We start from the raw sequence: 15,793 nt of genomic DNA on the forward strand, positions 1-15,793 counted from the left end.
GAATAATATTCACAATGGCCATGATTCAACACTACTGGAGGGAAATGGTTCAACGTGTCCATGGGAAACAAAGAGAGAGACAGAGACGGAGAGAAAGCAGCTTGTCCAGGAGCTCAGAGTGCAGCAGGTGGAGGTAGAGACGGTGTCGATTTGAAATTTGAATTGTAGTTCTGAGGTAAATGCTGCCGCCACTTAAACGACTGAACAAAAGAAAGCAATGTTTTTATTTGCAGCATGGAGCGGCTTTACTTCATTAAAAATCAAATTCAAGTTTAATGAGCAAAAACCAAAACACCACCACATCCGCTTTTCGTTTGCATTACAATAATTAGATATTGTGCTCATTTATGAAAGCCTAGCTGATTGAGCTCCGTGTTGATTAAATGCTTTCAGTTATATGCGAGGCCATCTTTAAAGCATGTTTCCCCCGCTATGATCTTCCTTGTGGCTCGTGTAAATCTCATCTGCACTATGTTTCTTGCTTGGTCATCAGCGGTGGAGAATTTTCCCCACAAAACTGGCCGTAGCAAGTTGTGTGTGGTGAAGTAAATACAGCGGAATACATTATCGAGCTTTGTCAGCACGTCTCTGCTATTTGTGCTATCCTCCCCATATGCAGGAGACTGTCGCACTTTGCAAACACTGACCCAGATGGAGCTGTGACTCCAGTCTGGTGTATCTCCTTCGTAAATACAGCATGTGTGTGGTGTTTTAGATCTCGAAGAACACAGACGTCGTCCAACAAACCTTGACGTGTTTGTGTGTGTGAGAAGAGTTACCTTGAACCCACTGGCTGCTGGTGGTGATGGTGAATTGCTCCCCATAACTCGTCTGAAACACACGAGAGCTCAGGGCTTCTGAGGAGGCCTTGGTTCCTGCCAGCACACACACACACACACACAGAGCACTTACAGCATGAAACTGATTACTGCATACGTAAAACCAGGTTGGGAGCAAAAACTTCAAAGGGATTCCCACCTTGATAGACAGCGTGATCCTCCACAACAGTAGAAGCATCACCTTTGGTCACTATGAAAGTCCAGGGGTGTCTGCAGAGGAAAGAGAGGCGAGATGAAGCAGGGGAAAGAGAAAATATGTGATACATCCTAATACCTAGACAATAGAATAGTCGATGTCAGTGACTCCCAAAACAACTTATATATCTCAGTTGGAGAGTGTCAACAACAACCTGGTCGTGCCTGACCTCCATCCTCACATCGTTAATGTTGTGAATCAGCTGCAGTTTGCTTTACTTTATGCACCAAAACTACTTGTTTAGGTTGGGGAAAAGAACATGAGTTACGATCAATACGTTACTGTTACATCATATAACATATTTACTCAACATAAAATATGTTTTTAAAAAATGGGTCAAGGTTGACGTTTGGTTGCACATGTGACCTCTTGTCATAATGTGTATGGCCACTAGAGGTCGCCTAACTTAAACTCAAAAATGAGCTGCAATAACCTCCTTGCAGAGCCTACCTATACGGCTCCTTTCCTGGTGAGGATGGGCTCATTTGATAGACACACACACACACACACACACACACACACACACACACACACACGCAGACGGTGACATTAGATTTCTAATAATGTTGACATAAAGACTGACATCTGGAGTCTGGGTCATTAAATGAGCTATCCCAGCATGCATCACTTGTCACATCACAGGTAATGATGCGACGGCTATGAGGAAGAGGGGAAGTTGCTGTGCATGCGTGTGACTCCATGTCTGTATCTAAGATGTTGCCATGTATGTGTGAATGGAAGTGAGTGTGTGTAAAGGAGTTGGGCGGTGGTGGGCAGATGGAGCGCTTCAGTATGGCGTGCACTGTAGGCTACATATCTCTGCTGCCTGGGCTGAAGAAGAGCCCGCTGTTTCTCACGTAGTGTGATATGAAAAATGTACTGGCAACAGTATTGGGTGCCAGTGATGATCCAAAAACCACTTCAGATTTTGTCAGAAAATCTATTGGTCCTCTATTTCAAGATACGGTATGAACTGAATTGAATTCAACCTCACCTTGCTGCACATGACACATTACATTTTTAACTTCAACATTAACAAAGTAAGACAAGCATCTATAATGCATCTGTAATGTATCTATAGCAACTTTAATCATTGCCAATTTATTTTATTATTATTAATATTATATTTTAGGTTTTGTGGATGTGCACACCACTCCTGTCACTTAGCAGTCACAATCACATTTCCCTGAGCCCATGATGTCTGTCTAACAGACCAAATCCCAAAGAATAACCAATTTACAACAACATGAAACATCATCAATCATCATATTCTCACATTTCTAAAACAAATGTTCTGCATTCTTGCCTGATTACCGACTTAAACAATTGGTGAGAAAATCTAATTAATTACACAGACAATGGCTTCTTTACATTTAAGAGTGCAATACACTGTTTCGAAAAGCAAGCATGCGCAACACCAGGGCAATGACAGTAGAACACCTAAAGGGAATGAAGTCTTAATCAGTTCACATTATTAACCACACCTGTACATTGTGTGCTGTCACATGTCGAAATGTCCTCTGTGCAAAGTGGAGTTCAAAGACAGTTTCCACAACTGCTACAGTCAGGCTCAGAATCCTGTCTATGATTTAAAGATGTGATCTCTAAGACAGAGCTTTAACATGTAGTGGCAGCCTGGCTAATAATTAGTCATACATGTTTAAGACAAACTAGAGTAAAAAAGGAGAATTTAGTTTTTAACCCAAATGAGAAAATCCACACTGCTACACTGACCTACACATGGCAGCAATGCACCAGCGTGTGCTACAGCATGTTTTATGAGGAAGGAAATGCACTCTGCACCTTTGTTAGACTTCAAGGATACACACAATACATTTCAATATCAGCAACTTTTGTTTGTTTACAAGGAAACTCCACAGGGTAGATACACACGGTGGGTAGTTTAAAGGGCCTGGGAATTAGTAATTAAGGGGCCTCAAAATCATCCATCAGGACCAGCCTGGCAGCAGAAAACTTCAAATCTCAGCAGTCATTGAAGTCACAGAGGAGTGATTGACATTGTTCAGCAACACTTGTGAATTGCTTCTGATTTACTTTGGTAATTCTCTACAGTGAGCCACTAAAATGTGACTGTGGCACCATTAAAACAAGAATGTATGATTAGAGAGCAAGTAAGGCAGACTGAGAATCTCACATCCAGTTCATGTGAAGCCAAAACAATTTGGTTTGTACCCAAAGAATACCCCATAACTTTACCGCATCTGCAGATGATCCCCGACTGAGCTGAAATTAATTTTTGCTCAGCTTTAAAAAAGCAGAACCGGAGGTGTATTGTAGTGTTCCCGTGTGCCGCCACCAGCCCCGCTGTGGCAGCTGCAGTAAACATATGCAAATTACATAACAAAGATTGTATTGCAGAGTCTACACTGTCTCATAAATTCTGGCTTATTAAAATGTCTCTGGGTGCACCGCAAATTACACAGCCTCCCTCTCCTGATGACACCAGCGCTGGCCTGCTGGCAACAGAGTGAGGAGAGAAGGCGACAGGAGTCATTAGGCAGGAATCCCTCCGCTGCCTCACCATCGCCCTGACCCATTTACTCTGTCCTGCACAGCGTCCACAACCGTGGAGCAAAGTGCAAACTGGGGAGGGGGAAGTTAGCTTGCACTCCGTCCTCATGTCGTCTCAGAAACCCTCTCAGTGTTTCCCGCCGTCTCCTCAGCAGCATCAAGTTTCAGAACGCCGCCTGGCTCGGAGGTTAACCACGGGGCCTATGGTGCCAGGGTTTGCCAGCATCCTCTCTCAGCCCACAACAAGGCTCCAGATATTAGAGCTGACTAGCACTGTGCAGAACACACAAGCTTGTGGTTTACTACTATGCAAAGTTCCCCATCCAATGGTTTCATATCATTATTTCTGAAAAACAAGAGCGCAGTTGAGTCTTGTTTGAGGAATGTGTCAGTGTAAAAGTGTGCACTTCCTCATCCACTGTGATAGTGTGAGCAACTCTGAGACATCTCCAGGGGTTTTGTTATCATGCCATGATTCAGTTTCCATTTCCCATGCATTCCTGACATAGTAACACACACACACAAACACACACACACTCCCACTTGTTATGGAATGCTGCAGCAGCTAATCCTGTTGTGTGTGCTTTAGTGATGCTGTATCTCCCTCTGCAGAAAATGTTTAGGGGAAAACGCTTGGCCTGTTTGTGTGTGTGTGTGTGTGTGTGTGGGTGTGTGTGCCATGCACATGTGTACATTAAGCTACATATAGCCACGTTTCTGAGTGTATCAAGGCCTTGCTTAGTGTTTTATGCCGAGCTCTTTGTGCTGGGTAGGGCTAAGCAAACTTCTTCCCCTTGGTTTTCCTCACAGCTCCACCAAACAGCAGACAGATAAAGTCAGAGACTGGCTGCTGAGCATCAAGAAGAGCCAGATGTTTTTCTCAGGAGTTGGTGGGGACCAAGCCGGAGCTAAAGCAAGAGTGAACATGTGACAGGTGGACACACACACAACTCCAAATGCATGCTAGTACTGCTGTGTGTCTGCTGGATGTGTAAATAGGGAACTGTTGCCAACATGTACACCATAAAACGCTATATGTAAATATTATGCTTACAAATGAGAAAATCAATGAATGCAGCTTTAAGCAATGCAGTGCTTGCTAACATTAGCCACTTGTTATAACTTGCAAGCCTGTCTCCTAGAAATTACATTTCCAATTATGTTATATATAACACATAAAGTCTGAAGGAAACATAATGCAGCCCACATTATACTATAGTGAGGAAATATTGTTAGCTACAGAGTGGAAAAAGTGACAATACTGAACATATTAGTAAACTGTAAAATGATACATGTTTAATTTGCTCTCATCTGTTACACTGTTAGGGAATGATTCCAGCTCTGGTTTAATGTAGAAAACGTCCACAGCAACTTTAGTCACGAAACACAATGTGATTATCAAGGTCTAATCAAACCCACAATCTTTCCCTAATCTAAAGGAAAGTGCTTTTGTTGCATTAATGTCACCACAGACAGGAGTCAAGATGCAAACTAGAGATCGACCGATTATCTGTTGGGCCGATTATCAGCACCGATATTAGGAGTTTTGACGTATATCAGTATCAGCTTTTTTTAAATCCGACGGGCCGAATATCAAGAAATCAATTAAAAAACGGGTTATTTCCGCTCAGATGCAGCCGCCACTCCATCTCCTGCCACTTCTGTCTCCAGCATTGTTCCGCCCACTGCGCCATCTGATTGGTTAAGCAAGCTTCAGCATGCTAAGTGGCAGAGCCAAACTGATGTGAAAGCAGTCCTCACACACACGGTGGAGAGGGAGCTCCCCGGAGCTTTTCCACACCAGAAGATTTCCCACACGAGCGGCAGTAGAACCTCCCGACATGTGTGTGAATTACTTGAAAGAAGGCTGCTGATAATATCGACAGTCAGAGTCCGTGGTAGTAAAAGCGTGTGTGATTGAGAGAGAGCGCATAAAAAACTCAATTCACTTGTTTTAGACTTTGTATTAGCAATGGGGACAATGTATGTAATGTGGAGAATAGTGTGTGTTTGCCTGAAAGTCACATGAAAAAAAAACAAGTCAGGACTACGACAATAATGTAACGTTAAGAGCTAAGAGTAAACATGAGCGGCAGCTTTGCTAGCTCGTGGTACCTCCCGACATGTCTGTGAATCACTTGAAATAATGCTGCTGGTAATATCGACGTAGAAACAGTCTGTGATAGTAGAAACCTGTGAGTGACTGTGAGAGAGAGGAAGAAATTCAATTCAGTCTTGTTTTGTTGCAGGAAAGTACGCTGAGATGAAGGCTGACTAGCTTTTAGCATAGCATTAGGTCGCCGCTCTGGCTCTAGACGCTCAGCAGACTCAATGGGAGAATGTCTGTTATGTAGAGAAAAGTGTGAGTTTGTGTTAAAGACACATGAAAAACTTTACAACTGACAACTACTAACGTTGCTGTGAGCTTTCTGGTCCTATGATCTGAAAATTAAAGTGAACATGAGATGCTATTGGCTAATTAGTGTTAAACAGTTGGTCTAATCTCTTGCAACAAGGCTGCTGATAATATTGATATGGAAAAAGTGACAGTAGTAAGAAGTGTGTGTGTCAGAGAGTGAAATTCAGGAGTGATTTATCTGAAAGTCTTTTCACTTATTGTGACATTTTACTTTATTTACTGTGGAAACATTTCAGGTAGCTTTTTATTTGAGTTTTTATTCAACTTTATAAGAGATGCTTCTGACTACAGGAACTTTTTGTTTAATAAACATGCTTTAGGCATTTAAACCAAGTTCAGTGTTTGTATTATTCAACATTTTTACGCCAATTTTTATACTTTTACTGCAAATGAATATCGGCTCCAGATATTGGTTATCGGCCTCCTTAACTGGTAATAATCGGAATCGGTCCTGTAACACCCATATCGGTCAATCTCTAATGCAAACCCTGGTCACTGGAGTCAAAGTGCTGCACTTTCTACACCCGCCATCCACCTCACTGTGGAACTCTGGTGCAGTAGATAAAGGCAGGGCTTCATTCACTCCAAAATGTTGCATGTGAACACAATCCAGGTAGATGATTGGGAAAATAATTTAGTAATATACAAATGTAATTTATAGGTGATGGGGCTGCATGTACAGCACAGAGGCACAGCTCCTGTCTGTGATGAGCATGGGAGCTTTTCACTGCTCGTAAATCAACTTTATTTATGAATGCAAAACAGCGCTAATTTTCTTATGTTATGTTTCATAGCTTCATAATCCCCCTTTCTTTGGTTCCAAATTTCTCTAGATATTTTATGTGTGTTTAATTTCACTAGGTTCACAGCTGAAATGTGTTACATGTTACAATGTGGCTCCATACACTCAGTGTCCACTTTAATAGCTACACCCGTACAATTTAATGGAATCCAACACAACCATGTTTATTCTCTGCTTTTATCATCATGGCTTCAGCTTTTGTTGACACTGTCATAGAGGTGTTAAATCTATCTTATGTTTTAGCACTGAGCTCATAATTACAGGTGTTGTACTGGACTGTATTATCTTCAGAGGTATTGCTAACCTCATCTACTGTATGTAAATGGAAGGACAAAAAAATAAAAACACCAGTATAATTTAGTCCAGTACAACACCACCGTTAACTATGACTTCAGTAATAAACATACAACTGAATGTACACGTGGCCAAGAATTTGAACTTCATAAAAGCAGAATTTATGGCACACCTGCTGAATTGTAATGGACTGTGCAGGTGTAGCCAGTAAAGTGGCCACTGAATGTATACAATTTTACAAATGTTACACTGGAGATAGTTTATTGCAACCCATTAAGTAGCAAAGGGTCCTAAAAAAGATGCAGAGATTAACTGGAAAGAGACAACAATACACTCTGACTCACCTGAGGTTGTAACATTTTCTCATTAACTCACAGCGATCAATAAAAAGAATGCTCCAGTGCCGGAGCTGGGAAAATACATTTTATTTCCTGACATGGTGTGAGCTGAATACCCATGAGTACGCACTGGAGGAAATGAGCTGAAATGCTGCTGAGCTCATAGTACTGATCAACAGTGTGAAACTAGCAGTAATTATCATTTCTGATTCATCTATTCATCCATTATTGTTTTGTTTATGAACACTAGTTTAGAAAATCTAAATGCCAAGCTTCCATCACAAGCTGCCAGAGGAGGCTAAAATGGTGTCGTATAATTTCCAAAACAAGACTTCACGAGCTCACCGAAATCCCAGGCTGTTGATGTGCTGGCTGCCCAGCCTGGTGAGACTCTTCTTGGCTGAGTCCTCCAAGTTGTTGGAGCCCTCGTCATTGACCACCATGGCCAGTATGAGGCCCGCCTGCACACCATCCACATACTTTGCCAGGCGACGACTCTCATCCTTACTACGGTATGTGTCAAACCTGCAGCGGTGAAGGGGAAAGAAACAAAACTATTATTGTGTGTCTTCCATTCATCCTAAAACACAGACAGGACAGAAGTGAACACATGCATATAAAAGCACTTGGTGTTGCAAGTGAACATCCTTATTCCCATGTTTTAAGAAATGTATCACTGCCAGACCAGTGATCTGTGGGTCAGAAATCCTCCTTTCTACTTACCTTTTTACTTCATTTGCATTCTGGATAAGCAGATTGTTGTAATAACAGAGAAAAAGTTAAGTTAAATTGTGAAAATGGGCTCTCAGACGCACAGTGTGCAAGGACAAGGACGGCAAACTTCAGAGGAAAAAAGGACTGTAACACACTGATACGCAGCCTTCAGTGGTGGAAACAGACCAGCATTTCAACACTACTTTGAAACATGAATGTCATGAAGGAAGGATTTTTAGAATTTCCCTCCTTTTTCTTTGTTTATTGAAGTTTATTTGTGTGTCATGTTTCATTTTATCATGTTTCACATAGACGTAAAAAAGAATGGATATGTTTAAAGGCAACAGAAATTAATTTGAATTAATAAAACTGACAGTACAGAAGAGTGCAGCTAATTCATCACATTGAATAAATGGCATAAAGTGAAAATTTATCCAAAAATAATTCATTACTTAATTAATTGATTTAATTTAATTAATTCATTTGTGTTGCAAAACACAAAATTTGAAGCCCTCATTATAAAAACCTTAATGGAGATCAAAGGACTTGAATTAATGAAGGGAACATTTCCACAACTCCATCATGGGAACTGTGCACTTTGAGAACATTGTGCAAGTAGAAAACCTGTGAAGTACACATGAATGAATGAAAATGTTCATTGATAATTGCTCAAATTAAAGTTATCAGGTTTATAAATTAAGACACTGTATTTATAGACAGGGCATGTGCACATACTCATTTACCTTTTATGCTGAATGTACACCTGTAGGAATGTAAAAATACTTAAATCACTGAATGAGCCTTTCCAAATGATGCCCTAAGACTGTCTACAGAAAGAGGATCAAATATTGGTTACTTAAAGGCCAACTGAAATCCAATTGTTTCTTTATTTAACTGCATGAAGATCTGTTTTGTAAATAAAGTCCTATGCTTACTCCTGAAATTTTTTTCATGAAAGCACCTCCAAAAAAATGACAGTTTGCATTGTGTTTGTCACACCCTCCAACTCTGCCCTCTCCTAGTGGCAATCCCTCTCCCCTTTCCCTCCTATCTCTCCCTCTTCCTCTCACACTCCTTCCTCAGGTGGGCGTGTGCAGGCTGGTGTGTGAGGCTCAGACAGGTGCGGCGAATCTGCCTATTAGTAACTCAGCTCACCTGTGGCGGGGCGTGGTCTACCTCTGCTCCATTGTTCTTCCTCTGCCGTAAATACCGGCCTCAATCCATGACTCGACGCCGGACCGTAAACCACACTCCGTCAGTTTATTACCAGCTCCTTGATAGTAGTAAGTTTGCTCTTTGCTCGATTGTGCTTGAAAGTAATTTTGGTTTTTTTGCTCTGCCTCAGTTTGGATCACCTCCGCTGCCTCCTGCCTGACGCTCCTCTGATTCCTGACAATTCGGCTTCTCCAACTCACCAGCCATTCTCCAGTCTACCCACTTCCTCTGCTTCACCCACCCGCTGCCATCAGCCTCACCTCCAGCCGCTCCATCCAAATCTATCCCACAGCCTCCTTCAGTAAACCGTTTCTCTCGTTGGTCCTGTTTTTGTTAGTTGTTGGTAGCCTTAGTTGTTCCCAGTAGTTTCTAGTGTGGCCTAGTTCCTTTGTTGGGTTCCTGTGTTCTTTTGCTAGACTTCTCCTGAGTTATATGTTTCCGTCCAGGATTATCACCATTTGGGCCTGTCATTGAATTTGTGTAAATATTCTGCTAGGAATAGTTTGGTAGTTGGTCTCACTTCACTGTTTATTGTATTTAGCACTCTGGGGTTTTTGTATTCACTTATTGTAAATAAATTCTTGTAAACTTATTTGTGTACTGAGTCCTTAATCTGCGCCTGAGCCTCTGCCCTCCGAGTCGTGACAGTGTTTCTGTGCCCATTCAGACTAAAGGAGCATTTCAGATACAAAAACCTTTTTTCTCTCTGTTACTGATAAAAATACATTAACAATAAAGGTAAAAAGAATTTCAGATGGACTAATGCACATTTAACACCCCCTAATTACAAGTGCTATTGGTGCCTTAAAAGATCAGGCAGTGTATCCACATGAAAAATGGAGGCTAAAATAATGTCTCAAATATTGTTGATCCACTAGTAAACACTATCCCACTTCAAAGCAATATTTTGCTGTCTATCCATTGTAGTTATTGTGTAATAGTTCTCTAATCTCTCGTTGAGTAAGTCGGCTAATTAACTGTTTTGCAATAACCATTTTGTGCATTTTATGTCACCTTTCATGGTCTGATGACAATAAATTAGAGGAAACTTGATGCAGTCCAATGCCCAGCCTCCTCCTCTAAAAATTACCCAATCGTCTATTTACCACAATAAAAGCTGTATATCAATTTATCTGACCCCCATTTGGAATACAAATGTAATAGACAATGAATCATAGAAGCATATAAAGGATGGCATTGATTTCTAAACTTTATATCCCTGCATGAAGCAGTGCCAGAGCCATTAGACGCATATTTGTCTCCTTCACTGCAGCCCTGTGGTTACGGAGCTTATGAGATGTCTGCCGCTGCTCTAATTAAGAGTTCAGCGACGGAGCCTCTGCTTGGAGGGGACCTTCACCTGTCATCGTGCAGCACCTCTCCGGTCTTGGGGTCGACTACGTGGATAATGATGCCTCGGTTCCCCCAGCTTCTCTGGAACAGGTAGTTGTTTTGGTTGCTCTCTCCGGGATGGAAAGTCTTGTTGAGGAACGTCCACGCCAGCTTTTTTTCTCCATGGATCTCGAGAGTCCCGCCTGTCCCCACGCCAATGTACTTTCTCCCAAAGTAGCTGTGTTCCTGATCACTGTCATCCAATCTAAGAACAATGTGGGAGAATTCATGTTTTAATACATTTGAAGCAAAGAAGTGTGCTTCAGTGCTTACACTCTTGACCCTAATGCTGACATCACACAACCCCCTTTTTTAATAGGTCATTGAGAGGACTTAAAAAAAAAACGACAATTTGCCTTCATATGGTGGTTGGCAGTAAAGAGTGAAAGAAAAAAACAGTGGAAAGTGGGGGTAGACTTGTAATGAACTTGAGGACGGTCTACAAATACAATGAAAATACACCCGTTGGAATGCAGAAGGACACAAAAACTACTATTAAACTTTAACATTGCATGAGCACAGAAGATCAACATTGAATTTAAGTTGAACAACCAGTGACATCCATCAGTTAAACATTATCTCACTTCAAAGCAATAATTGCTGTCTGTCCATTATGTTATATATATACTATTGTTTACTTGTCCTCTAATCTCAGCCTGCATATTAACTGGGGACTGTTCACAAATCCCAAGAAAAGACCAAAATCAAAAATGTGTTATTCACACACTCTCGAAATTCCCCACCCTGCCGGAGGCACTCAGCCCTGAGTGAAGGAGTAAATCTTTAACAAGACTCAGTCTGAGGCTGTACTTAACCACAGCAAAACTTTGAGCTTTATGCTAATGTCAGCATGCATGCGTAAAAAAGTAAACTAACACATCCAACACGCACCTGACAGTTACGTTTCATGATGACACGATGATGTTTCATGCATCATGACAACTGTCAAGAAGTGTTGTGGTGAAGAAGCTGAAAGCTCATTCAGAAGGAGATTTTGTGAGGGAGCGCCTTGTTGCTGCTGCAGAGCTGCTAGAACCGGACACAGTAAAACTGTTCCAAGAGTCACTTTGAATTAATGGAGATGAAGGACAACCTGTCATGGAGTGTCTGTGATTTGGCCTTCATGGTGGACTTTAAGTACATCTCAGAGCTGAACCTCAAGCTCCAAGGTCTAGCCAGCGTCTTGCCTCGCCGCTTTCAGACGTGAAATCATTTTAAGCAAAATTAAAGCTGTGGCGAGTATAAATAATAACTGCATTTGTTACAAAGTTCTTCACAAAATACATGAGATGAAAAAAATAAAGGTAACAAAATAAAACAAAAAAAATAAAGGTATCAATAAAAAAAAACAACATGTATCAGTTACAAATCAGGCATCTGGAAAGATTTTCCTGTAAAAATATGTTTTAAGCAATGTTTAAAAACAGGCAATGTGCTAGAAAAGGTGAAACCTGGAGAACTAGCTACGAGCATCATCATCATCATCATCGCTACCGTCTGACATAAGACACCATAGAGAAGCAGCTCCAGCCATCGCAACATGGAGCAACAAGCTAGAAATGTCAATCTGCTGGTGGCACAAAAAAGTCAGGGGATCACCACAGTCAGTAGCTTTCATATTCTGACCTGCTGACACTGCCGTCCCTTGAGAGCATGGCTAAAAACAGCTCACAAATATATAGGCTCATTTTTTAAAAACGGCCGGGTCATTTCCTAAAACAGCTGTTGGCTGTGTTTTTTAACAAACATTACTCTTACAGAAATAATGTATTTGTTGGGGACTAATCCACATTTAGTGTTCTATCGCTCTGGTTCCCAACCTGGGGCCCCCAACCCTGACTAGCGGCTGTTGTCCACCAATGAGAATCTCTGTTTGCATGCTGAAGTGTCCTTTGGCACGATGCTGAACCCTGTGCCATCGGTGTGTGATTGAGTGTGTGAATGTGGCTCATTGACTGGACGGTAAACTAGAAAAGCACTAAACATTGATAGTAAGTTGTTGTACATAAATTGTGAGCCCAAGGATAAGGCATTAATAAGTACTTTGTAATGACTAATAAAGAGCCAATATGCCTCGTATGCTATTAATATAGTATATATATAAATCAGTTGGACAGTTTATCAGTTGTTCTATACTTTCATAGTTTCTCTTTGAAGAATGAATGATAGAGCTTGAAGGTACAGAAGAATAAGCTGGGCTTTTCAAATTCTGGTCCAGGTTGTATCACAGTCCTGGATCATCGTCATTTCCTGTAACTTACTATCATTAAGCAGCACATAAAATTCCTTGTAGGAAATATGTTGAAAGTACAAACTCATGGAGGTAGGATGTCTTTATAGTGACTGACAAAGTAGAAAAACCACTCAGGGCAGTGCAAAGCAGCAAAATAACAATAACCATGACCGGCACAGTGCTGGTGGCATCACTGAGCTGAGCAGCAAGGAAGGAGTGAGGAAGCCTTCCTGGCCTGCTTTCACATACAGTTGTTTGTACTGACTTTGATGGAGGCCATCTGTCTCAGTGAGAGTAAGCTGTCTTTTGATTTTTTAAGTCCCGTCATTACATTGATGATATCAGAGAAGGACTATATTGACAAGATGTCATTGTGTTGATTAGCGTGACTTCTTTAAAACACATTGCTGCATGCTAAACTTCATACAACTGTACCTTCCAAAAAGGGAGATGGTAAGGTTGCCTTTATAAGGACAGTCTGTGCTTCCGATGTGCAGCTCCCCTTTGTTCCCAATCAGAATGTGTTTTGTTCGAAGTAGTATGGGCCGGTTGGTGTCAGCAATCACCAGCTTTCCTACAGGACAGAGAGAGAGAGACAGAGAGAGAGAGACAGAGAGACAGAGAGAGAGAGAGAGGGGGGGGTTGGTGGTAGTGGGGGTGATGGGGAGGTGGTGATGAAGTCTCCTGGCAGGTCTTTCATGCCCCAATGCCCTCAGACACCTCCTGTCTTCCTACCATTTATGGCCCTGGGCTCAGGCTGTCCACACATGCACACACACACACACACACACACACACACACACACACACACACTCAGGAGATGTAGCTGGGCACCCACCTGAGTGCAATCCAATGATTCCAGTTCAGTAGTGGAGCGGTGAATAGCTGTTGAACACCAAACATCATTTCCTGCATGTGGGACTTTTCTTGCTTTCATCACGTTTTGTCTTAAATACTGTTACTCTGTTCATGATATCGCACAATACATTCAACCAGAACACAAGACTGAATGTATTCTTTGAAATCTTCTCAGTTAATTATTATATAATAATTCAATCAGGGAAACTTGGAAGGAGAAGGCCAAGGAATCGATCATTTATGGCAAGTGGTTCTACATTAAATGTGACAGAAAAGGCTCTTCTCTTAGAGGGACCTGTCAAAGAACCTGAGCAGCGATGATCGTTCTGCTGGGAGAGCTATGGCCTGTAATACATAGTATAACTGTATGGAATCAGAAGTAGCTGTACACATAAATGAACATTAGATCTTAGCAGGTCAACAACGTCAAACATCAATCCCTTAAAATATCTTCAATTTACCCTTGATAGCACTACAATCCCCTTTTTTTAAATCAATGTATTTGGACGCCAGGGATCCCTGTTTATTTGAAAAATGGAAAACTCAATCCAAAAACACCTTTATTTCAGTCTGACAAACTTCAATACACCTTCATGTATTATAATGCATATATTTTAATCATTACTAGCTTGTACAACCAATTTAAATATCTTATTAAAGAGTAAAATAATGGAATATCAGGTAAAAAAGGAAGGGACTCTGGTCGTGAAAAGTTCAGATACATGAGGAGGGGGATGGGGTGGTGGTGTTGGATTAGAGCAAATTAACATATCAGAGTAATAAAGTGAACTGACTGCTTATGAAGGAACCTGGTTCACATGGATGAACAGGATTGGATGATACTAATGAACTGGTAGCCAAACAGATGAATCATCAAGGAGTCAATGATGCCGAGCATGACCAGAACAACTGACAATGAGCTGATCTGAGTGCAGCTTCAGTGCTCCGCCTTAACTGAATACTTTTTTGAGCAGTTAAAGACATGGGGAAATACAAAAATATGTTTTCAAAAGTTCAAATCCCGTGTCCTGTGTTAATTGTTCAATCATCTCATACATGTAAATAAAATCATTTTACAGTGTTTTTATATCAAAATCCATTTGTTTTCCTTCTTGTAAAACGTTACAACATTTCTGTTGAATCATCTTTAAATCTGGGTTATACTCATAACTTTAGCCCACTCCTTTGCGTTTCCACAGGAAGGTGAGGTTTAATTCATTCATTTCCGCTTTGTCCTCCTTCTGAAGTAACAATGCAGGCGAGGTTTTCTACAGCGCCATATTCCTGTCCTGCTCCATATCAAGCTGTACTTGTTAAGTCACGCACACTTTTAAGCGACCCAATCATACTTAACGGCTTTCATTTAAATCCCCTTTGTAACTATACCCAACCCATATATTCTGATTCATTCACACATATGTCACATTACAGATGATGAAAAAAGCTTTGATTGATGAAGATAAAATGTGTTTTCTATCTTACCCCCATTGAGAATCTCAATGGAGTGGACTGTAGCTGAGGTTGTGAGGAGGACCTTTCTGCCATAGCCGATGGTAACACGGTGGTCTTCACTGTGTCCTGGCATCCAGGGCTGCAGTCCCGGCTCCTTATCTGGACACACTGCAGGAGACAATAAATAAACTGTTCTGTTCCTCAGAGACATACCAGTGGTGGTGCAAAGTAACCAAGCGCATTTACTCAAGTACAGTACATAAGTACACTTACTTTAGTCAAGTATTTCATTTGTATGCTACTTTCTACTTTTACTCCACTAACTTCCAGCAAGAAATAATCTACTTTTTATTCCAGGACAAGCGTTGAACAGCTATAGTTGCTGGTTTCTTTTGAGATTCAGATTCAAAATAAAAATACATATAGCATGATTATACAGTACACTGTTTTAGATTAAACACCTTTCAGATGTCTGAGTTGTTAGTAGTTTCACCAAAGAGAGATTTCCC

General features: G+C 41.1%; 1 protein-coding gene across 2 annotated transcripts in view; it reads right to left on the reverse strand.

Moving 5' to 3' along the window:
• The window catches only part of LOC121607623 (cell migration inducing hyaluronidase 1), a 167,894-nt gene that overhangs the window by 64,921 nt on the left and 87,180 nt on the right, over nucleotides 1-15,793 (reverse strand). For both annotated transcript variants that reach the window (XM_041938536.1, XM_041938543.1), the window contains exons 3-8: nucleotides 15,315-15,452; nucleotides 13,410-13,548; nucleotides 10,710-10,946; nucleotides 7,766-7,945; nucleotides 979-1,049; nucleotides 780-875 (exon numbers count right to left, since the gene is read on the reverse strand). In XM_041938536.1, coding sequence (XP_041794470.1) covers nucleotides 780-875; nucleotides 979-1,049; nucleotides 7,766-7,945; nucleotides 10,710-10,946; nucleotides 13,410-13,548; nucleotides 15,315-15,452 — 861 coding nt within the window. The remainder of the gene's footprint in view (nucleotides 1-779; nucleotides 876-978; nucleotides 1,050-7,765; nucleotides 7,946-10,709; nucleotides 10,947-13,409; nucleotides 13,549-15,314; nucleotides 15,453-15,793) is intronic.

The sequence above is a fragment of the Chelmon rostratus genome, chromosome 1 (assembly GCF_017976325.1).
Source record: "Chelmon rostratus isolate fCheRos1 chromosome 1, fCheRos1.pri, whole genome shotgun sequence".
NCBI classification, from domain to species: domain Eukaryota; kingdom Metazoa; phylum Chordata; class Actinopteri; order Chaetodontiformes; family Chaetodontidae; genus Chelmon; species Chelmon rostratus.